Genomic DNA, 24,613 nt, shown 5'->3' on the forward strand with positions numbered 1-24,613 from the left:
GATCTTGGCTCACTGCAGCCTCTTCTTCCTGGGTTCCAGTGATTCTTCTGCCTCAGCCTCCCGGGTAGCTGGGATTATAGGAGCGCACCACCACACCCAGCTGATTTTTATATTTTTAGTAGAGTCGGGATTTCACCATGTTGGCCAGGCTGGTCTCAAACTCCTGACCTCATGTGATCTGTCCTCCTCAGCCTCCCAAAGTGCTGGGATTACAGTCGTGAGCCACCACGCCAGGCCTGTGTGGTCTTTTTCTAACACTGGTGGGACGTCTACCATCCCATGGCAGAGGCACTTCTGTTTGTGAACTATTTGGAATTCAGAATTGTTCAATGTGAGCAAGTTCATGAGAAATTCTGGGAGGGACCAGCTAGTGCTCATAAACATGAAGGACACTAGTTAATTAAGCCTGTCTAGTTCGAGAACTGGATTGATGAAAAGATAGTTTAAAGAAACAACAGTATCTCCATGTTGTCATCTCAGTGGGCATGGACAAAGACCATTTTTGTCTTTTTTTTTTTTATTAAGTTGTCCTTTATTACAAATAATTCTTACAAATGTCACAAATACTATTCTTGAACACACAGTTTTCCATCATGTATTTGAATTAATTACTATCATAATTATTAAAATATATTTGTAAATTGAAATAATCTATGCAGAGATGATATAATAAGAATTGGAGTATTTGGAAATTTGGAGAAAAATCTTATTTCATATAAACCTATATCAACATTTAATTTAGTTAAATGTTCTACTTATGGCCGGGCGCGGTGGCTCAAGCCTGTAATCCCAGCACTTTGGGAGGCCGAGACGGGCGGATCACGAGGTCAGGAGATCGAGACCATCCTGGCCAACATGGTGAAACCCCGTCTCTACTAAAAAATACAAAAAACTAGCCGGGCGAGGTGGCGGGCGCCTGTAGTCTCAGCTACTTGGGAGGCTGAGGCAGGAGAATGGCGTAAACCCGGGAGGCGGAGCTTGCAGTGAGCTGAGATCTGGCCACTGCACTCCAGCCTGGGCAACAGAGCGAGACTCCGTCTCAAAAAAAAAAAAAAAAAAAAAAAAAAAAAAATGTTCTACTTATGTATAAATAATGCAAATCACTGACAGAAGCCCCTTATGCCAAAAAGGTATTATTTTATCTGTAGCAGATTACATTTTGCTAAATATTTACTTTTTTTTGTTGTTGTTGTTAAAGAGATGGGGGGTCTCGCTTTGTTGCACAGGCTGGTCTCGAACTCCTGGCCTCAAGTGATCGTCCCACCTCGGCTTCCCAAAGAGCTGGGATTATAGGCATAAACTACCATGCCTGGCCTGAATATAGTTCCTTCCTTCCTTCCTTCCTTCTTTCCTTTTTCTTTCTTTCTTTGAGATGGAGTTTCACTCTTGTCACTCAGGCTAGAGTACAATGTTGTGATCTCAGGTCACTGCAACCTCTGCCTCCCAGGTTCAAGCGATTCTCCTGCCTCAGCCTCCCGAGTAGCTGGGATTACAAGCATGCACCACCATGCCCGGCTAATTTTTTATATTTTTAGTAAAGATAGGATTACACCATGTTGGCCAGGGTGGTTTTGAACTCCTGACCTCAAGTGATCCACCTGCCTCGGCCTCCCAAAGTGTTGAAATTACAGGCATGAGCCACCACGCCCAGCCTAGAATATAGTTTCTTAAACAATATATTTGCTGTTTTCTATTTACTGACACACTAGTTTTATTACTACAAATATTTTATTTTCCTTTTTTAAAGTTTATGATTCAGTACTATATGAATTACTCAATTCTTGAAACATATTTCTCAAGCAAAATATGTCTCTGTAAAAGGTATATCCTAAAAATTTCTTATTTTGTGAGATATTTATAGAATTAGAAAAGAACATGAGCATTCTCTGACCAAACCTGCTGATAAAGCAATAAAAGTGGCTGGGCTCAGCGGCTCACACACGTAATCCCAGCACTTTGGGAGGCCAAGGCAGAAGGATTGCTTAAGCCCAGGAGTCTGAAACTAGTGGATTGTAGAGTGCCATCTCTACAAAAAATAAAAATTAGCTGGGCATGGTGGCACATGCCTGTGATCCCAGCTACTCAGGAGGTTGAGATGGGAGGATCACCTGAGCCTGGGAGGTAGAGGCTGCCGTGAGCTGAGATCGCACCACTGCAGGCCTAGGAAGACCCTGTCTAGAAAGAAAGAAAGAAAGGAAGAAAAAAAGAAGGAAAGAAGGAAGGAAGGAAGGAAGAAAAGAGGAAGAGTGTTCCGGTGTGGGACAGGACTTTTTGTGTGATGTAATTATAGCCCCCTCTGGGAAGTAAGTAGCATCCCTGCTGAAATGCTTGAGCAATTTTCTTACTAGGCTGGGATTAAGAACTCCTAGGACTGGCTATCATTCAGCTGAGCTGACCCTGATGCTAGTGACGAGCCTTATGACTAGACATTTCTTAATTGGAACACTTTTTTTTAATGCCTCTACTAAGAGAATATTGTAATTGCTTTCCCTTTGTGGCAAATTTGAAGTAAAACTGTCTTGTGCTTGTAATAATTCCATCTGAGAAGATGTTTTACCAGTGTTTTCATTGAATATCTGGTCTCTGTCTTGAAAATGGAGAATGATAATATTATGCTGGAACAATGTCAAAGTCTTTGAAGGTAACAAGGCATTATGATTATTCTCCATCTTTCATCTACGGGGAGTTTAGAAGGTGGCGAAGTTAGAATAAAATGTGCTACCTTTCCTTTTATGTTTCTGTATATTAGCTCACGGCCCAGTGGCTGATGAGATGAAGTACCCTGTTGAAGCCAGGGTTTCTCTTCCAACTGCATTCCCACCACTTACAAATTATGCTTCTGAGAGGGATAAGGAAGTATGTAGCAAGTTGGGGAAAATTAGCAATGGCAGGAGACCATGACTTTACCGTAGTGACTGTTAGCTTCCATACTGGGATCTGACATTTTCTCGTTGTTGGAGTTCAGAAGTGGTACTGCTGGCCTTAAAATGGAATATAAAAAGGGAAAACAATATATAGATATATTTGTTGTTGTTGTTCTAACCCCAAACCAATGAAGTAATCAAAGGAAGATCATGAGAAAACCAGGAAGAGTTTTCCAACGTAAGGAAAACTTAACTCACTCTCTCATTTGGAAAACTAATATTTTTGGTAGCTCCAAGGATTATGTGAAAAAACTTTTTTTTTTAGACAAAGTCTCACTCTGTCGTCCAGGCTGGAGTACAGCGGTGCAATCTTGGCTCACTGCAGCCTCCGCCTCCTGGGTTCAAGCGATTCTCGTGCCTCAGCCTCCCAAGTAGCTGGGATTTCAGGAGTGCACCACCATGCCCGGTTAATTTCTGTACTTTTAGTAGAGATGGGGTTTCGCCATGTTGGCCAGGCTGGTCTTGAACTCCTGACCTCAGGTGATCTGCCCGCCTTGGCATCCCAAAGTGCTGGGATTACAGGCGCGAGCCACCATGTTTGGCGGTGATAAAACTTTTTCCTATTAAAATAAGTATCAGGACCAAAGGGCACATGAATACTGGGAGTCCTTCACAGGCTGCTCCCAAGCCCCTGAATTCCTTATGCTGTGCTAGTTTCTCTCTGGAACAGAGCAATCATTTCTCTACTTTTGGATTTGAGATTTCAGGAACAGTAAAGGTAGTAAAACTATTTTTTAAATGCCAACTCTATTTTGCCAAATTAAAAAAAATTATCTACTACCATTATAATTTCATAAGGAAAAGGAGATTTCACAAATAATCATGTAGGAAGGACATGATCTCAGAATAAAAGCCATTCCTCCCCATGAAAGGACAATTGGCAATCTTCCACTGAGATATGCACGCGTGCGTACACACACACACACACACAAACTCACACCCAAGGAAGGCCTATATTTTTCTGAGTTTGCCAGAGCCACTGAAAACTTCCTAATGACCAGAATCTTGCTTCAGACATGTCCACTGTGCTCACAGGGCAGCCGCCCCCTTCTTACAACTACACTCACCTGGACATTTCCACTGGCATCTGCTTGGCTTTAAAAAAGAAAAAGAAAAACCAAAGTCAGTATATGGTGCCCACATCCATACTACTCTAATGGCCAAAATGCCAATTACTTTTGCACTAACCTAATAGATAGAAAACACTTTCTCTTCTTTCTTTTACTGCTAGTAAGCTGTGAAGGAACACTCTTTTCAACTACATTTGACTTTCCAGAAGATTGAATACCCAGAAAAAGACAGAAAAGGAAGCCAAACATATTCACTCTTTTACAAAAGACAGAAAAGAAAGAGGTATTCTCTTGGTCTTATACCAAGATATTTCCCCAGAAACATGATCTCTTGACTATTTTAACCAGAAGTGATTTTTGTTAGTGAAATGTGATGGAAAAAAAGACAATGATACAGGAATCAGATCAGCTAGATAAGCAGGCAGCTCTCTCCCTCTCCCTCTCTCTCTTTTTGAGAGAGAGTGTTACTCTGTTGCCCAGGCCGGAGTACAGTGGTATGATCTGGGCTCACTGGGTTCAAGGGATTCTCCTGCCTCAGCCTCCCGAGTAGCTGCGATTACAGGCACCCATCACCACGTCTGGCCAATTTTTTGTATTTTTAGTAGAGATCGGGGTTTCGCCATGTTGTCCCAGCTAGTCTTGAACTCTTGACCCCAAGTGATCCACCTGCCTTGGCTCCCAAAGTGCTGGAATTACAAGTGTGAGCCACCGCGCCTGACCACTCTCTTTGATTCCAGATAATTACAAAAAGTAAAGGCCAAATCAATCCCTGCACTTGGAACTCGAAGCTGGCCTGAGACCAATGCGAGGGTGTTGCTCTGTCTTCCCTGATGGGTAGCAGCTTTCCTGACAAAACCCAGGGCCCTTCCTCATCCCATCTGCCCCTCCCATCCTAGGCAGCAGCACCAGAGGCTCCAAAAGAACCTACCTTATCCCACAAAAAATTTTTTGCAGAATTTACTGATGCTCTGCCCTTTTCCTTGAGTCTTGGACAGCTGACTCTGATTCCTGGTTATCGAGTGGTCCTGGCTGCTCAGCTGGGCTTACTTAGCTAACCCCAAGCATAGGGTAGAAGTCATAGCACAACTGCCAGGTTAATTACTAAGCAATCAATGTGTGTGTGTAACATGTGGGTGTTATGCGCATGTATGTGTGTCTCCAAGACGCTTGCATCCCACTCTGCATGCATTACAGGACTAGGTGTGGACAAATCTACAGAAATGGCTTCTTCTAACCACACGAAGATGCAATTTCCCCCCAATTTATCTTTTCTGGTTTGCCCAACGAGGAAAGTAATAGCTTTCATTTTTGCCTAGCTGCATCCAGGGGTCAGAAAAGCACCACACATCCCTGGCTGGTTTCCTGGCAAGGACGACCAGTCAGTATAGAAGGAAAGAACTATGCTCACCCTTGGCTTTCCTCAGAAAATAACATTTGGCCCCAGTGATCAAGAGAGCAATGATCACTCCGATGACAACCACTGCAATAAGTCCTTTCTTCCATGCGGCAAGAACGACTGAAAAACAAAACAAAAAAAAAATTTTTTTTTATATAGGCTCTTCCTCTACCAGGAAGACATAATATCGGGCTTAAACAACAAAAGTCAGACTGATTCTCACAGCTCTTGTAACTGGCAGCTTGCCAAATACCTCTGAGGGGTTCTGCACTCAGAGCTGGTGCAGAAATGATTGTTTCTGCTACAAATAGAGGTCAGCTGTGGTCCTCAGGGAGGGAACAAACCAGCTTTGCTGGGGTAGACTTTTTTTTCTTTCCTTTTTGAAACAGGGTCTCACTCTGTCACCCAGGCTAGAGGCTGATCACAGCTCACTGCAGCCTCAACTTCCTGGGCTTGAGCAATCCTCCCACCTCAGCCTCCTGAGTAGCTGGGACTACAGGAGCACACCACCACACTCGGCTATTTTTTGTTGGTTTGATTTTTTTTTTTTTTTTTTTTTTTTTTTTTGAGACGGAGTCTTGCTCTGTCGCCCAGGCTGGAGTGCAGTGGCCGGATCTCAGCTCACTGCAAGCTCCGCCTCCCGGGTTTACGCCATTCTCCTGCCTCAGCCTCCCGAGTAGCTGGGACTACAAGCGCCCACCACCTCGCCCGGCTAGTTTTTTGTATTTTTTTAGTAGAGACGGGGTTTCACTGTGTTAGCCAGGATGGTCTCGATCTCCTGACCTTGTGATCCGCCCGTCTCGGCCTCCCAGAGTGCTGGGATTACAGGCTTGAGCCACTGCGCCCGGCCGTTGGTTTGATTTTTGAGGCAGAGTCTTGCTCTGTTGCCCAGGCTGGAGTGCAGTGGGGCAACCTCTGCTTACTGCAACCTCTGCCTCCTGGGTTCAAGTGTTTCTCATGTCTCAGCCTCCCGAGTAGCTGGCATTACAGGTATCAGCCACTGCGCCCAGCCTATTTTTGTACTTTTTGTAGAGACGGGGTTTCACCATGCTGCCCAGGCTGGTCTCCAACTCCGGAGCCCAAGTGGAGTAGACTCCTTTTTGGCGCGTATGTTCAGTCCTCTTCCTCTCCAGGAAACCACCCCCACCCACATAAGTGGGCTCCCCAACCATGTCTGTTCTGCATGACCCAATCCACTTGGCCACAGGTGGTCTGTGGGTAGATGTCTGACTCAAGGTGACTCAATGGTGAGTCTTCCAAGAATTTGTAATTGGAACAATGTGACATTCTTCCAATTCCTTATAATAATCAATTCCTCTTTTTTACTTAATTCTAGTGGGTTTCTGTCACTTGCAACCAAGAGCCTGGAGGACGTTAGTCTCCTAGTCTTCAGTCACAAGAGCTAAACTCCCCCCAACTCCCTCTCACAAGGGGTGTGTTTTCTGGTCTTGCCCTTGGGAGCCCACAGCACAGCTTGCTGTGGAGACCCTGACTCACCTCTGACTGTCAGTATTTTGCTTCTGGGGACACTGGAGGCATGGTTGGCTCTGTTGAAGGCTGTACAGTAATACTCTCCCTCCTGCTCCTTGCTAGCCTTCGGCTTGGTCCAAAATTCCTGGGTGGCATTCAAGGTCGTTTGGTGGAAGGGTTTGCCCTCCTTTTCTCTGTAAAACCTATAGGTGATGGGACCAGATCCTTCATTCACAGCGCATTGCAGCACAATGTCCTCTCCAGACTCCACAACCTTATTTGACAGGATAGAAATCTGGACCTCATCCACTGGGGCTGAAAAAGCAGGAAAAGGATTCACACTGAGCAAAGAAGGGCAGAGGAAGAGGAACATGAGACAGCCACCACTCAACTTTTGTTTTTCTCTCTGAGACAGAGTCCCACTCTTGTCACCCAGGCTGGAGTGCAGTGGCGTAATCTCGGCTTACTGCAACCTCCGCCTCCTGGGTTCAAGCAAATCTCCTGCCTCAGCCTCCCGAATAGCTGGAAAGACAAGTGTGCACCACCAGGCCCGGCTAACTTTTTGGATTTTGTTGTTGCTGTTGTTGTTGTTGTTTTAGAGATGGGGTTTTGCCCTGTTGGCCAGGCTGGTCTTGAACTCCTGACCTCAAGTGATTTGCCCACCTCAGCCTTCCAAAATGCTGGGATTACAGGCATGAGACACCGTGCCAGGCCACAAACAATCTTGACCCACTGCCTTCTCTACCTATCGGCCATTTTTTCTCCTTTTTCTTTTATGCTTTGACACCCTTATTTCCCACTTTCTTGTTACCCCTGAAATCTGACTGCACTCTGGTGTAGTCACGATCTTGTGACACTGCACTCTATCTCAAGTTTTGAAGAAACTGGGAAGGTCACTTGATTCTCCAACCAATGTCCCTGAGTCCTGTGCAGATTAAATTCAGTGGTAGATGCTCTTCCTCCAGGCTTCCAACCTCGGGCTCTCCACAGTTTTGCTGCTGCCCAGATCTTACTGTGGAACTCAGCTTTTTCTGGGCTTCTGGGCTTCCTCATGACTCTGATTCTCTTCCTTTCTTACCTGGCACCCCTTTCTTATTCACTGGTTATTCTTTGTTTTGCCCTGAAGTATGAACTTTTTGCAAAATTCAGTCCTCTGTTTCCCATCCCCATTCTCCTCCTAGGTGATTTCACCTACACGCAGAGCTTCTGTCTCCGAGCCACTGATGCCTAAACCTATGGCTCCAGTCCAGGTTACTTTCCTGAACTCCAAGTCTCCCTTTTCACCTGGGCATTTCGACCTGGAAGCCCAGCCAGCCTCCTTCCCTGCAGGTCCAAGCAGAACTCAGCTACCTCCTGTATCTGCTTTTCCTAGCTCTATCCTCAACTACCAAAATTCAGATCCTAAATTGTCTTTCCAAGTAGACTTTCCTTCTAGTGTGAGAGCAGATGGTCAGCAGATGGTATTGTGACTTATGAGTCACTCTGCTGTGAGTGCAGGCTGTGGTAAGACAATGGAAGAAGCCATGCTCCGGGCCTGAGACACCAGGGGGCTCAAATCCCAGTCCCACCACCCACCAGCTGTCTGCCCTAAGCCTCACCTGCATCATGATAGAACAATGACAATGCTATTACTGGTCTTCTGCGGTTATTGTGAGTTTCCACTGGACCAATTTACTATAGTACTTCACACAGGGTTGGACACATGGTCGGTAAATGTGAGCTACTAATATTGACCCAGTTTAAACCAACAGCTTCACATGGGCTTCTGCATTAGCCTCTAACGTGCCATGAGGTCTGAAGTCCCCATGTCTGCTCCCTGACCCAGCCACCAGGTGAATCTTTCCGAGAACTCATTTGCATCCTGTCCTTCCTTCCATCTTTTGGCTTTTCACTGTACGCAGGACAGTTCCCTACTCCTGAGACTGGCACCTGACGCCCTTCACACTTAGGCTCACCCACTTTTTCAACTCATATCCAGTGATTCTCCATTCCCAATGTCCAGCCTTTGTTTCCAGCCATCTGATTTGGCCACAGTCTTTTTTTTTTTTTTTTTTTTTTTTTTTTTTTTTTTTTTTTTGAGATAGAGTCTCACTCTGTCACCCAGGCTGGAGTGGCTTACTGCAACCTCCACCTCCTGGATTCAAGCGATTCTCCCACCTCAGCCACCTGAGTAGCTGGGACTACAGGCACCCACCTCCATGCTGGGCTAATTTTTGTATTTTTAGTACAGACGGGGTTTCACCATGTTGTCTCAAACTCCTGGGCTCAAGTGATCCACCCGACTCGGCCTCCCAAAGTGCTGGGATTACAGGCACGAGCCACCGCACCTGGCCGCACAGTCTTTTGAAGTGCCCCGCAGAACCTTTGGCTCATATGTCTGCTGGAGATGTTCAGCCATCTTCAGCCTTCTCTGCCCATCCATCCTCAAGCCCTGGCTCCTCGCCCAGCTCTTTCACAATGTTTACCCACTTAAGCTAGATGACGTCTGACACACCCTGAATTACTATCCATCACTGTAGGGATATAGTTCATGTGACAATTAACCAAACATTACCTTTAACATTTTTTCTATGCTTATTTGTATTATGATTCAGATGTTTCTCCATCATTTAATTAGGAGATCTTGTGTTTCTTATTACAGCTTTGAAACAAAGAATATGCCTTCTTTTTTTGTATGCCTCACACCATTAGGTGCTTAGTCTATGTTAACGTTAATTTCTTTTTTTTTTTTTTTTTGAGATGGAGTCTTGCTCTGTTGCCCAGGTTGCAGTGCAGTGGAATGATACCAGCTCACTGCAACCTCTGCCTCCCAGGTTCAAATGATTCTTGTGCCTCAGCCTCCTGAGTAGCTGGGATTACAGGAGCCCACCACCACACCCAGCTAATTTTTTGTATTTTTAGTAGAGACAGGGTTTCACCATGTTGGCCAGGCTGGTCTCGAATTCCTGACCTCAGGTGATCTGCTTGCCTCAGCCTCCCAAAGTGCTGGGATTACAGGTGTGAACTACCTCACCCAGCCTATGGTAATATCAATTGAAAAGGTATGGCTACCATTAGACTATACACGAATAGAAGCAGGAATCCCTCCCTCCTATTCACATCCATCAGCAGCACGTGTAGATAGGCAGTTACTAAACAAGAAGGACGAAGAGGAGGAATCCTTATTAAACTTTTTACAACAGGATGCAAAATATCTAAGACATGTAAGCAATGGCACTCCTGAGGCCTTCTGAAAGGCATGAGATAGAGGCTTAAAGTAAACTGTCCACCCCCAAGACAATGGTATATTTCTCTTGAGTATGATGAGAATCCCAGGCAAATGTTAGCAATTCCCATGAGACCACAGCCTGTAGCTCTCGTTGCTGTGGATTTCACACAAGACAGGGTTGCCCGGCTAGGAGTCACAACAGCAGAGACCTGATCTATAATTTTCAGAACAGTATATCTGAAAAGGAGAAAGTGCTAAGGGAGCCCAAATGCAAAACTTCAGTGCTTTCTGCAGTCAGGACACTTTCACGCTTATCATATTTTAGCAGTTCGTTGAAAGGTTCTGGAAAGAGATTACACTGTCTTCATCAATAGCTCCCAAATATTTTCCAGCCTCCTTTACTGGGCCTTGGTCCTGCTTTGGTGCATATCTAGTGTATGGACTTTGCATAAGCACCCACTACTTCTCTTTCTCTCTCTTTTTTTTTTTCCAGATGGAGTTTCGCTATTGTTGCCCAGGCTGGAGTGCAACAGCACATCTTGGCTCAGTGCAACTTCTGCTTCCTGGGTTCAAGCAATTCTCATGCCTCAGCCTCCCAAGTAGCTGGGACTACAGGCGCTCGCCACCACGCCCAGCTAATTTTTGTATTTTTAGTAGAGATGGGGTTTCACCATGTTGGCCAGGCTGGTCTTGAACTCCTGGCTTCAATGATTTGCCTGCCTTGGCCTCCCAAACTGCTGGGATTACAGGCGTGAGCCACCGTGCCTGGCCCCCTACTTCTCCTATTTTTCCCACAGTCCCTGGGCATGAACGAAAGCCCCAAGCCCACATGATTTCTTCTTATAGCACAGCAACTTACCTATCACCTTCACCCTCAGAATCTCACTTAACATTTCGGCGTGGGAATGGCAGTTATCCGCAACACACTGGTATTCTACGTCTTCAGTGGGGTTGTCTTTGAATACCGCAGGATCATTTGAGTTCTTGGTACTACTCTCCAAAATTTTACTTGTTTTTAAAAGGTGATAAGAAATAGGTGAAGTTCCACTGATTGATTGGCAACTGACTTCGATGGTCTGTCCTTTTATGACCTCAAACTGGGCGTCATGAGAAATCCTGGGCTGGGAGAGCATTTCTAAAACAAAGGGAGAAACAATCCAAAAGGCACTGAAGGTAAAAGCAAAGCATCCAGCCCAAGAGTTTCTCCTCCAAAGCCTGAGCTTTGCTTTCTGTCCCTGCTGTAATTTCAAATTCCTGCCTGCCTTATTTACCTTTATAGGACACCTATGAGACTGACAGTCTGCGTGTGTGTGTGTGTGTGTGTGTGTGTGTGTGTGTGTGTGTTTGAGACAGGGTCTCACTCTGTTACCCAGGCTGGAGTGCAGTGGTGCAATCACAGCTCACTACAACCTCCTGGAATCAAGCAGTTCTCCCACCTCAGCCTCCCAAGTAGCTGGGACTATAGGTGCACACCACATCTAGCTAATTCTTTATTTTTTGTAGAGACAGGGTCTTAAACTCTTGGACTCAAGTGATCCTCCCACATCAGCTGCCCAAAGTGCTGGGATTATAAGTATGAGCCACCACACCTGGCCGAGGATGTGTGTGTGTGTGTGTGTTGAGACGGAGTCTTGCTCTGTCACCCAGGCTGGAGTGCAATGGCGCAATCTCGGCTCACCGCAATCTCTACCTCCTGGGTCCAAGGGATTCTTCTGCCTCAGCCTCCCGAGTAGCTGGGATTACAGGTGCCTGCCACCACACCCTGCTAACTTTTGTATTTTTAGTAGAGAGGGGGTTTTACCATGTTGGCCAGGCTGGTCTCAAACTCCTGACCTCAGGTGATCCACCCACCTTGGCCTCCCAAAGTGTTGGGATTACAGGCATAATCCACCAGATCCAGACAATATATATGTTTTTAAATTCTTCTCAGTCAGTCATGGTGGCTCATGCCTGTAATCCCAGCACTTTGGGAGGCTGAGGTGGGTGGATCACCTGAGGTCAGGAGTTCAAGACCAGCCTGACCAACATGGAGAAACCCCGTCTCTACTGAAAATACAAAACTAGCTGGGCATGGTGGCGCATGCCTGTAATCCTAGCTACTAGGGAGGCTGAGGCAGGATAATCCCTTGAACCCAGGAGGCAGAGGTTTTGCTGAGCCGAGATCATGTCATTGCGCTCAAGCCTAGGCAACAAAAGCAAAACTCTGTCTCAAAAAAAAAAAAGAAAGAAAGAAAGAAAGAAAAAAAATTCTCCTTAGTGCTTCAGTCTCTTAACAGATAAGAATTATATTAGGTCATTATTTAGGCGTTAGATTATTTAAACCTTATACAATGAGATTTCCTCCTCCCAGGAACAAAAAATAAAATAAAATGCAATAACACACATTTGTCTCTTGCATTCCTGCCTTTTGAGTTAGGTGGTTAGAGCACTGAAAATAGGCTAAAAATCCTGCTACAGTTGAAGCTATAATAGAATCTTAGCTTGATAAAACACAGTCACAGGTTAAATGAAAGGATCGTGACTGGACAATATAGTGACAGTGACAACTTAACTGGAGTTCTATAATCATCTAGAATCTCACCACCCAAAGTGTGGTCCACAGACCAACAGCATCCACATCACCAAAATGCTAGTTAGAGATACAGAATCTGGCCCCATCTGGGCCTAAAATACTGAATCAGAACCTGTATTTTACCAGGTCTTGCATGCACATTCAGGCCTGAGAAGCCCAGCTCCTGGTGGTCAAACACCTACATTCTGTCCACTGGTAATCTTACCTTTTGGGTTAGCCAGGTTACAGATTGAAAAAATGGAATTTTGATATTCTTGGCTGGGTGTGGTGGCTCACGCCTGTAATCCCAGGATTGTGAGACCAAGGCGGGCAGATCATGAGGTCAGGAGATCGAGACCATCCTAGCTAACATGGTGAAACCCTGTCTCTACTAAAAATAAAAAAAAAAAAATTAACCAAGCGTGGTTGCGGGTGCCTGTAGTCCCAGCTAGTCGGGAGGCTGAGGCAGGAGAATCGCGTGAACCCAGGAGGCGGAGCTTGCAGTGAGCCCAGATCGTGCCACTGTACTCCAGCCTGGGCGACAGAGCGAGACTGCATCTCAAAAATAAATAAATAAATAAATAAAAATAAGAAAAATAAAAATACAAAAATTAGCCAGATGTGGTGGTGGGCACCTGTAATCCCAGCTACTCGGGAGGCTGAGGCAGGAGAATCGCTTGAACCTAGGAGGCAGAGGTTGCAGTGAGCTGAGATTGTGCCACTGCACTCTAGCCTGGGAGACAAAGTGAGACGCTGTCTCGAAGAAAAAAAAAAAAGTTTGACATTGACTAAGTAGTGTTTCCTTCCTGACTTTTTGGGTGGGTGCTTGTTCCAGGAGGCAGAATCTTGCCAGAATCTTAGCACGTCAGAGGCCACATCATCATCAGTGAATCAGTGCTCTGAGCAGGAATACCTCCTTGTTTCTTTGGCCTTTTGATTTCACCCTTCTCTCCCTCTAGTTCTTACCCTGCCTGAGTCTGCTCAGACCGGATAGGGCGGCAGCTGCAGATAAATTTCCTTTCTCCCATTCAACCCCGGATGCCTTCTGAGTCAGCAATGATATACTCACCACATACGACTATCTGGACTGTGTTGCTTTTCTTGACCACTTTGTCAATACCTGCAGTGCAGATATACGTCCCACTGTCCCACTTTGAGGCTATCTTGGTGAAATCTTGAGTCTGAGACACAATCGTGTCTTCCTTCTGGATGGTGAAATTGGCTGGAGGTGCTCCTGGGATGGAGCAGGACAGGTTCAGTCTTTCACCTTGGTCCAGACGTGTGAAGGAAGGTTCCAGTTCGGGCTTGGAAAATAGTTCTGAAACACAGTGAGTGGGAATGGAGCCAGATGTGTCTGGCCACCACCCTAAAAGCCCCTTCCTGGAGAGGCCCTTGGGTCGGGTGCTCTTAGCAGAACCAACTTCCAACTTCCAGCAAAAAGTTTTCCTTTGCTTCTCATATACCTAATGATCACCCCAATAAGGCATTAGGGTTCATTCTTTGCCTAGGATTCCAATGGCATGTTTTCCTTTCTTGTTAATCCAATTTATTTCAATGATAAGGATTAGAAAAGTTTTGCCACTTGTGGTCAGGTGTGGTGGCTCACACCTGTAATCCCAGCACTTTGGGAGGCAGAGGTGGGTGGATCACCCAAGGTCAGGAGTTGAGACCAGCCTGAGCAACTTGGTGAAACCCCATCTCTAATAAAAATATAAAATTAGCCAGGCATGGTGGTGCCTATAATCCCAGATACTCAGGAGGCTGAAGCAAGAGAATCCTTTGAACCCAGGAGGCAGAGGTTGCAGTGAGCCGAGATGGCTCCACTGCACTCCAGCCTAGGCAACAAGAGTGAAACTCCATTTCAAAAAAAAAAAAGAAAAGAAAAGGAAAGGAAAGTTTTGCAGCTTGTAATGCAGCAAATATTGATTCATGAATTCACTCATTTATTTATTCACTCACTTATTTCACCCCACAAGTATTTATTGCAAGTTCTCTCTGTGGTGGGCCCCTTGCTAGAGTAGCAGTGAATAAGAAACAGTCTCTGACTTCAAAGTGCTTACATTTAATGGTTGATTTAGATGCACTGTTTGTGGCAGAGCCCATAGAAAAAACACTGAACTGGCAGGGCGTGGTGGCTCATGCCTGTAATCCTAGCATTTCGGGAGGCTGAGGCGGGCGGATCACAAGGTCAGGAGATCAAGAGGAGCCTGGCCAACGTGGTGAAACCCTGTCTCTACTAAAAACACAAAAAGTATCTAGGTGTGGTGGCAGGGGCCTATAATCCCAGCTACTCAGGAGGCTGAGGCAGGAGAATCGCTTGAACCCGGGAGGTGGAGGTTGCAGTGAGCCAAGATTGCGCCACCTCACTCCAGCCTGGGCAACAAGAACAAAACTCAGTCTCAAAAAAAAAGAAAAGAAAAAACACTGAACTTAGCCTTGGGGAATCAGGGAAAGGCCTCTTGGAGAAAGTTATCCAGGGAAAGTGTCTGAGACAGAATGTCTCAGTCCATCTGGGCTTCTATCACAAAATGCTGTAGACGGGTCTATTTATGTCTATGAATTCTTCACAGGTAAAACCGAATCTTAGGTAGCTCTTTATCCCCAGTAAGTTGCCCAGCATACAGAAAGTGCTCAATATGTGTTGAACTTGTACTTTTCTTTAATGAGATAATATAAATTGTATCAGCAAAAAAATATCATGAGTCATCAAAATGTAAGTCATGACCAATATTTACTAAATTGCTAACACACACTATAGACCAGCAGGATCCAATGTATATGCCAATATCCCAGTTGGGTAGTTGGCAGCCTACTTATGATGCTGGGGACTGTTGCTGACACTGCACACTCAGTGCTTGACACATAGGAGGCTTTTAGTAAATAAGAGAACAAATGAATGAATGAACGTATGAACGCAGACACACGAGAACACCTTCACCGTGCAATCAAGAAGTGCTGACTCTCTCTATCCCCTGAAACATTGTCATCCAACACTCATTCCTTCATCCAACAAATATGTATTGACTTCCTACTGTGTGCCAGGCACTGTTCTAGGTGTTAAGGATATAGCACTGAACAAAATAATGTTCCTGCTCTCAGCGGCTTACATTCTAGTGACTGCATACACATAATAAACAAGAAAGGTAGAGTATATTTTTGGAAAAACATATACTCTACCCTTTTTGGAAAAAAAGAAAAGAAAATATATATAAACCCATCATACAGTGTTCAACAAAGGGTAATTGTTGTTATTTCTTTCTTTTTTTTGAGACAGAGTCTCACTCTGTGGCCCAGGCTGGAGTACAGTGGCATGATCTCAGCTCACAGCAGCCTCTGCCTCCCAGGTTCAAGAGATTCTTGTGCCTCAGCCTACCGAGTAGGTGAGATTACAGGCATGCTGCCATGCCCAGCTAATTTTTGTATTTTTAGTAGAGATGGGGTTTTACCATATTGGCCAGGCTGGTCTCGAACTCCTAGCCTCAAGTGATCTGCCCACCTTGGCCTCTCAAGTCCTGGGATTACAGACGTGAGCCACCATGCCCAACCATGTTATCATTATTTTTGAATTTACTAACACTTTCTCATTTGTGGCCCTGACATAGGACCCATGTCTGGGATCTAGCATAGTGCTTGTCACAGGGGATGGAGAAATATGACAGAGTAAAGAAAACAGTAACCAGTATTCATAGAGTCTCACTCTGTACAAGTCTCTCCACTCATGCTTATAGCATAGTTATCTCATTATAGCAGTCCTAAAAGGTGAGTGTGGTCATCATCACATCTCACAGAGCTGCGGCACGTTCAATAACTCACCCAAGGTCACAGAAGCAGTGAGCGGCAGGGTTGAGTTTTGGTGCCGGAGCCTGTACCCTCAACAAGCACAGTAGACTGTTAACTTGCTCTGCACTGGCTTCTTCCCACGAACACCAAAGCCCCACCTGAGCACATCCATTCAGATAAGCAGGAGCAGGAAATGTATCAGCTCTCTTTGGCCATGCTGGATTGCAGCATATTGGCTCCTTGAGCCCACCATATGCCAACACCCTCCCACAGCAGCAGCCCTACCTGTTATGTTGACGATGATGCTGCTGACCTTGGATATGCGGCTGGACTCCACTTTGCACGTGTAGTTGCCATTGTGCTCCACCATGGCCATGACTGAGTACACAGCCTCGTTGCCGTGTCTGCTGTGGGCCACAATCACCTTGTCCTTCTGAATTATGATTTCTGGAAACTCCTGGGCCAGGTGAGTCACTTGAATGGTGCACTTAATGTGGAGTTGAGCTCCTTCTGTGATCATTCCAGTGGGGCTGATGTGGAACTTGGGTGTAGAGAAGGATTCTGCAAGAGAGGAAGGCAACCTGGTTGGACTCAGGTGCAAACCTGCGCAAGAGGAACCTCATCTGCTCTTTTTGCTGCTTCCCCTTTTCCAACTTCTATTGTTCCTAACTAACTTTAAAAATTCAACATTTCTTCTCTAAAACTTTTGCCTGGGCTGCTCTCATACCCCCTCCCTTCTAACTCACTCTTGCATCTTCAGGCTTCTTCACTGCAATTCTCTGGCTTTCTGAAGCTTCCCAAAGGCCAAACACCTTCTCTAGATCTCGCCTGCAGAACCTTGTTCGGACGACTTCAGAAATAACCACTGTATTTAGAAATGATCTTCCTCCTGCCCACTACGAATTTTCTAGGCTCTTGTCAGCACTTCATGGAAGCTTGGTATTTCAGCAGGAAGATACTATAGCTTAAAAAAGTTCAGCTATGTGAAATGGGCTGCTTCATGGAAATGCATATTTAAATAATCGCATGCCTCCAAAAAAGTGGCTTCTAGTCTTTTCTATTTCATTTTTTAAAATCCTGGCCATCACTCACTAAACTGATTTCATGACTCACACAGTTGAAAAACAATTTTGCCTGGGCGTGGGGTCTTATGCCTGTAATCCTAACACTTAGAAAGCCCAGGAGTTCTAGAACAGCCTCTGGGCAACATAGTGAGACCTTATCTCTATTAAAAAAGAAAAATAATTTTAATCAAGTATAGGTCAGATACCAACCAGGGCATAGGATCTTCAGGGAAGTAGGGATAGGTCCTAGGCTTTTGTTTCCACTTACAACAAAAAAACAAGCCCAGGGCATAAACTGGAATATATACACAGATTCCAACTGTGTAAAATATAGAGTAGGGATATTTAAAAAATGCTAATAGTGAATTTAGAGTAATCTAATACTTTAATATTCATTAGTGATTTTTAACATTATAAAGTCAATTCATAATAAGAAGTTATCATAAAATAATAGCATATGACTTCTCAAGTAAAAGTAAAAAAGGGGAAGGCATCCTTTACATGTTTTAGGACTCTCAAATTTTAGGTCTTCTGGGGAACCTTAATAATAGCTGAAGGGTGTTTTTCTTTCACCCAAATCAACTCCAGATGCACCAGATATTTAAATGCAGGGGAACAAGAAGTGAAACCACAGCACAGGAAAAGAAAACATAGATGCGTTTTTTTCCTTTAATAATCTTGACATGTGAAGAATGTATGTCAAGACTTTTAAGTATGAATCACAAAACTGAAGCGCCATAAAGAAACAAAACAGGTAAATTTGACTAACTGAAGATTAGAAACTTCAGCATGGAAAACTTATCATAAAACTAAAAGAAAAATGACAAACTAGAGAAAATATTTACATAATATCACTGACAAAATAACTAATTAATTTATAAAAGACTCATCTGGGGGCGGTGGCTCACGCCTGCAACTTCAGCACTTTGGGAGGCTGAGGCAGGAGAATTGCCTGAGCTAAGGAGTTTAAGACCAGCCTAGGAAACATGGTGAGACCCTCCATCTCAAAAAAACATATTATAAAATATTTTTAAAAATAAAATAAAGGGGGCAGGCACGGTGGTTCACACCTGTAATCCCAGCACTTTGAGAGGCCGAGGTGGGTGGATTACGAGGTCAGGCGTTTAAGACCAGCCTGGCCAAGATGGTGAAACTCTGTCTCTACTAAAAATACAAAAATTAGCTGGGCATGGTGGCAGCCCCCTGGAATCCCACATACTCGGGAGGCTGAGGCACGAGAATCACTTGAACCTGGTGGGCGGACGTTGCAGTGAGTTGAGATCGTGCCACTGCACCCCAGCCTGGGCGACAGAGTGAGACTCCATCTCAAAAAAATAAATAAATAAATAAAAATAAAAATAAAATAAAGGGCTTGAACAAATCCAATCAGGAACAATAAAAATGACTTTAGTCAAATTTACCTATCCTGTTTCTTTATGGCACTGGAGTTTTGTGATTCACAATAAAAATGACAAAGCATATATGAATAGTCAATTTACGGGAAAAAAATGTAACAGATGAATAAACAAACTCAACCTCACTAAAAACTAAAGAAATACAAACCACCACAACAATGATATATATCACTATACCTCAACTAGATTGTCAAAAATAATAAAACATTGAAATACTCTGTTGGGACCAGGCGCAGTGGCTCATGCCTGCAATCCTAGCACTTTGGGAGGCCGAGATGGGAGGATCACTTGAGACCAGGAATTCGAGAACAGCCTGGTCAACATAGCAAGACCCTAATCTCTATTTAGAAAAAAAGAAAGAAAAAAGAGAGATAGAGAGAGAGAGAGAAAGAGAGAGAGAGAGAGAAGGAAGGAAGGAAGGAAGGAAGGAAGGAAGGAAGGAAGGAAGGAAGGAAGGAAGGAAGGAAGGAAGGGAAGGAAGGAAAAGACTCTGTTGGTAAGGATGTGGGAAAATAAACACTAGCATCACTTCTGATGAAAATGTTCAGGCATCTTGAAGAGCACTTTGGCAATATTGAGCCAGGCACAGTTGGCCAAACCTTTTATAAATTAAAGGAATTAGCTCTTTGTCAAAGGTACTATGCAAATACTTTCTCCAGTTTGTCATTTGTCTTTTTATTTTATGATAAGGTTTTCCTGCTGAAGTTTTTGTTGTTGCTGTTGTTTTGAAATGGAGTCTCACTCAATCACCCAGGCTGGAGTACAGTGACACGGTGGCTCACTGCAACCTCCACCTCCCAGGAGGTGATCCTCTTGCCTCAGCCTCCAGAGTAGCTGGGACTACAGGTGCCCACCACCACACTTGGCTAATTTTTGTATTTTTAGTAGAGACAGGGTTTCACCATGCTGTCCAGGCTGGTCTCAAACTCCTGACTTCAGGTGATCCACCTGCCTCGGCCTCCCAAAATGCTGGGATTACAGACGTGAGCCACCATGCCTGGCCTCATGCTGAAGTTTTTAACTGAAAATGCACAGACCAGCTGTGGTGGTTCATGCCTGTAATCTCAGCACTTTGGGAGGCTAAGGCAGGCAGATCACCTGAGGTTGGGAGTTCGAGACCAGCCTGACCAACATGGAGAAACCCCGTCTCTACTAAAAATACAAAAATTAGTCAGGCGTGGTGGTGCACACCTGTAATCCCAGCTTCTCTGGAGGCTGAGGCATAAGAATTGCTTGAATCCAGGAGGCAGAGGCTGCACTGAGCCAAGATCACGTCACTGCACTCCAGCCTGGGCGACAGAGCGAGACTCTGTCTCAAAAAAAACAAAAAACACACACAAAAAACCAAACCAACCAAACAAAAAGCATCATATATATTAAGAGTAAAGTGTTGTTGGCGAAACTCTCGTTTGAAAAATTACATGCAATTTAATTGTATCACAGTCAAAAAAGCTTGAAAAATAACTGGCTTAAAATGATTAAGAACAGGTCTTAAGTCCTGAGAACAACAGCCCAGTCAGAAGGCCCAACCTCTTTCCAGTTCTGGGTTCTTTCTCCCCATGCCAAACCAGAAACCACAAAGAACGATGAGAAAGGGAGCAGGACTCTGACCCCTTACGGTGACCAGTTCACTCTTGGTAGATTCTGAGGTCTGCACATGGATCCCAGCAATGATCCTAGCTTGACATCGGAAGGATAAAACGCGGTCCTGTTCCTCAATGGGGAATTCCAGCATCACAAAATTCTGGTCCCGAGAAGTTTTCTCTCTTTTTTGCTTGGCCATTTTTTTATTTAGTTCAAGTTTTTCAATTGTGAAGTGTATTGGGGCCTTTTCCTCTGGGACGGAACAGTTGACCCTCACGACCCCACCTTGGATAGCCTCTTTCTTGTCCAGTGTCACCCTGGGACTGGGCACTCCTATGGGGAAAGAGAAAGTCTGTCAGTATCAGCCTGATTGAGAGACACAAGCCTCCCTCCGCTGAGTGACTGTAGTTGACCCATGAGAGGACTCTTTTTTGTTCTCTGAATACCCAGTGCGACCTACCAGGTAATAACTGAACAGGTATGTACCCAGCACAGTACCAGGTAATTTGAAAAATATAAAATCTGGAGGCTGAGGTGGGTGGATCTCTTGAGCCCAGGAGTTTGAGACCAGCCTGGGCAACACAGTGAAATGCCATATCTACAAAAAATTTAAAAATTAGCCAGTAGTAGTTAGTGGTGCGCACTGGTAGTCCCAGCTACTTGGGAGGTGGGAGAATTGCTTCAGTCCAGGAGGTTGAGGTGGCAGTGAGCAGTGAGCCCACCACTGCACTCCAGCCTGGGCAACAGAGACCCTGTCTCAAAAAAGAAAAGAAAAGAAAAGAAAAAATATAAAATACGCTCAATGGGAGTTAAGCTATGAGGAAGCAAAGGCATAAGAATGAGACAATGGACTCTGGGGACTCAGGGGAAAGAGTGGGAGTGGGGCGAGGGATGAAAGACTACACACTGGGTACAGTGTGCACTGCTCAGGTGATGGGTGCACCAAAATCACAGAAATCACCACTAAGGCCACGCAAGGTGGCTCACATCTGTAATCCCAACACTTTCGGAGGCTGAGGCAGGGGGATCACCTGAGGTCAGGAGTTCGAGACCAGCCTGGCCAACGTGGTGAAACCCTGTCTCTACTAAAAATACAAAAACTTAGCCGGGCATGGTGGCAGGCATCTGTAATCCCAGCTACTTGGGAGGCTGAGGCAGGAGAACTGCTTGAACCCCGAAGGCAGAGGTTGCAGTGAGCTGAGATCACGCCACTGCACTCCAGCCTGGGCAACAGAGTAAGACTCTGTCTCAAAAAAAAAAATTAAATTAAATTAATTTTAAAAATTAATTTAAAAAATAATATATGGTCAAGATGTAGTTGGTGTTTTCTTTCAATGGTTTATAATCCCATTGGGAAGAGGACACAATCGGATTCCCAACAGATGATGCTTAGAGGGGAAAGGTAGTCAGTATTTGTCAGTGTCACTGTGATTGTTGTTACCCTTTATTGAACGCAGCCACAGGCTAGGACTGACTTTAATTTATTCCATGAACATTGACTGAATGCCTACTATGAGCCAGATTCATTGTTCAAGATATAAAAATAAACCAACCACCATCTCTGTCTTTACAATTTCACTATCTAGAAGAGCAGACAGATGTGTAAGAAAGGATGGCAATACTGAGTGAAATAGGAAATTTGTGGACTGGGCATGGTGGCTCGCGCCTGTAATCCCAACACTCTGGGAGGCCAAGGTGGGTAAATCACTTGAAGTCAGGAGTTCGAGACCAGCCTGGCCAACATGGTAAAATCCCATCTTTACTAAAAATACAAAAAATTATCCATGCACAGTGGCACATGCTTGAAATCCAAGTTTCTTGGGAGGCTCAGACAGGAGAATTGCTTGAACCCAGGAGGTGAAGGTTGCAGTGAGCCAAGGTTGCACCATCGCACTTTAGCCTGGGCGACAGAGGAAGACTCTGTCTCAAAATAAATAAATAAATTTCCATTTATTAGGAACTCACTAGGTGCTGGAAATTTTGCTAAGCACTCTACCCACATGACAGCTTTTAACCCTCTCAATAATTGCCTGAACTGGGTCTTGTTATCTTCCTTTTACTGGTGAGGATTTTGAAGTTTAGAGCTGTTAAGGGACTTCCCCAGATTGTAACCCAGGCAGAGAGACTGCTGAATGCAGTGTCTTAACACACCGCTGTGGCCTTTAGACACACAAATACCATTGAATGTAGAGAGAGCATCAGAGCTGTAATGACTGGCACCCTTGGGTAGATCAATTTTGTTTTGAAAAGAGAAGACATCATTGAGTTGAGTCTTTTTTTTGAGACGGAGTCTCGTTCTATCGCCCAGGCTGGAGTGTAGTGGTGCGATCTCGGCTCACTGCAAGCCCTGCCTCCCGGGTTCACACCATTCTCCTGCCTCAGCCTCCTGACTAGTTGGGACTACAGGCGCCCGCCACCACGCCTGGCTAAGTTTTTGCATTTTTAGTAGAGACGGGGTTTCACTGGGTTAGCCAGGATGGTCTCGATCTCCTGACCTCGTGATTCACCTGCCTCAGCCTCCCAAAGTGCTGGGATTACAAGCGTGAGCCACTGCTCCTGGCCTGAGTTGAGTCTTGAGGAAGAAATCATAATTTATGAGATGAGATGAAGAAGCACTTTGGGAGGCCAGAGTAAGTGGATCACTTGAGGTCAGGAGTTCGAGACCAGCCTGACCAACATAGTGAAACCCCGTCTCTACTAAAAATACAAAATTAGGCAGGCGTGGTGGCACACACCTGTAATCCCAACTACTTGGGAGACTGAGGCAGGAGAATCGCTTGAACCTGGGAGGTGGAGGTTGCAGTGAGCGGAGATAACGCCACTGCACTCCAGCCTGGGCGACAGAGTGAGACTCCATCTCAAAAAAGAAAGAAAGAAAAAAAAAAAAAAAAAAAAGCCTGGCCTATTGGAAATATATCTAGTGCTTACATTTTCAGGTAAGGAAAATGCCAGGCAGATGAATGAGAGGGTGATGGGTGGAGAGTTAAGTCCAGCGTCACTATTCATTCACAGCTGTTATTCATGCCACTGTGTTATGCTCCATCTGCTTGCCTGTGCTTAGTTCCAAGGACTCACCTCTCACCAACACCTGGTACTCTGATGTGGTTTTCTCTTTGTTGTTCACAATCACAGTACATTTGTACGTCCCTGAGTCATAGACCCGGGCTTCAGGAATAAAATAACTCTCTGTGCTATTCATGGAGGAGATGTTGTAAAACAGCACGTCATCCTTATAGAACAGCATCTGGTGCTGAGGCTTGACATGAGAGGTGGTGCTGACATCCGCGCAGCACTGCAGGGTCAGGTTCTTCCCATTTTGCACTGTCCAGTCTGGCAGGCTCTTCATGTCGACACTGTTGATTGTGAAAGCTAAATGCAAAGGGAAGGAAGGCAGACATACCTGTTATCTCAGAAACATCATCCTGGTGACCTTCACCACATCAGATGTGATCTTATCCCATCCTATGCAGTATTGAGTCCAGAGGTCCTACATGCCAACAGGGCCAGGCTGATAGTAACAGTGCATAGTGGCTCAAGTAGGAGGCAGTTGGTACTAAGCTGCAACTTTTCCCACCAAGGCAAAGGAGCAGAGTATGATAAAGATGTAGAGCTAGGCATGGTGGCTCACGCCTATAATCCCAGCACTTTGGGAGGCGTGGGCAGATCACCTGAGGTTAGCAGTTCGAGACCAGCCTGGCCAACATCGTGAAACCCCCTCTCTACTAAAAAATACAAAAATTAGCCAGGTGTGGTGGTGCATGCCTGTAAACCCAGCTACTTGAGAGGCTGAGGTACAAGAATCACTTGAACCTGGGAGGCGGGGGTTGCAGTGAGGCGAGATTGCACCACTGCACTCCAGCCTGGGCGACAGAGTGAGACTCTGTCTCAAAAAAAAAAAAAAGATGTAGGTATCCTGTGAGCTGCCACATCTTGACCCCTGGAGGGAGCATAGGATTCAAGCAGTCAAGTGTTCAAGTCCTGGCTTATCATGTACTGTGTGACCCTGGGCAGCTAACTTCTCTGAGCTCAGTTTCCTTACCTGTTGGATGGGGTAGTCATATCTCACTAGGTCTTTGCAGGAAACATACAGGAGAGCAGCCAGAACATCTCCTGTACAGTGCCCGATATACATTAAGTGCTTAATAAATTAC

At 45.1% G+C, this 24,613-nt stretch overlaps 1 protein-coding gene across 9 annotated transcripts in view; it reads right to left on the reverse strand.

Moving 5' to 3' along the window:
- PECAM1 (platelet and endothelial cell adhesion molecule 1) overlaps positions 1-24,613 on the reverse strand; it is a 108,225-nt gene that overhangs the window by 30,459 nt on the left and 53,153 nt on the right. For all 9 annotated transcript variants that reach the window (XM_030922497.1, XM_030922499.1, XM_030922496.1 and 6 more), the window contains 9 exons: positions 23,538-23,831; positions 20,490-20,795; positions 16,685-16,960; positions 13,689-13,937; positions 10,928-11,203; positions 6,888-7,175; positions 5,403-5,510; positions 3,992-4,019; positions 2,908-2,981 (listed from right to left, as the gene is read on the reverse strand). In XM_030922497.1, coding sequence (XP_030778357.1) covers positions 2,908-2,981; positions 3,992-4,019; positions 5,403-5,510; positions 6,888-7,175; positions 10,928-11,203; positions 13,689-13,937; positions 16,685-16,960; positions 20,490-20,795; positions 23,538-23,831 — 1,899 coding nt within the window. The remainder of the gene's footprint in view (positions 1-2,907; positions 2,982-3,991; positions 4,020-5,402; positions 5,511-6,887; positions 7,176-10,927; positions 11,204-13,688; positions 13,938-16,684; positions 16,961-20,489; positions 20,796-23,537; positions 23,832-24,613) is intronic.

This window comes from Rhinopithecus roxellana, chromosome 19 (assembly GCF_007565055.1).
Source record: "Rhinopithecus roxellana isolate Shanxi Qingling chromosome 19, ASM756505v1, whole genome shotgun sequence".
NCBI classification, from domain to species: domain Eukaryota; kingdom Metazoa; phylum Chordata; class Mammalia; order Primates; family Cercopithecidae; genus Rhinopithecus; species Rhinopithecus roxellana.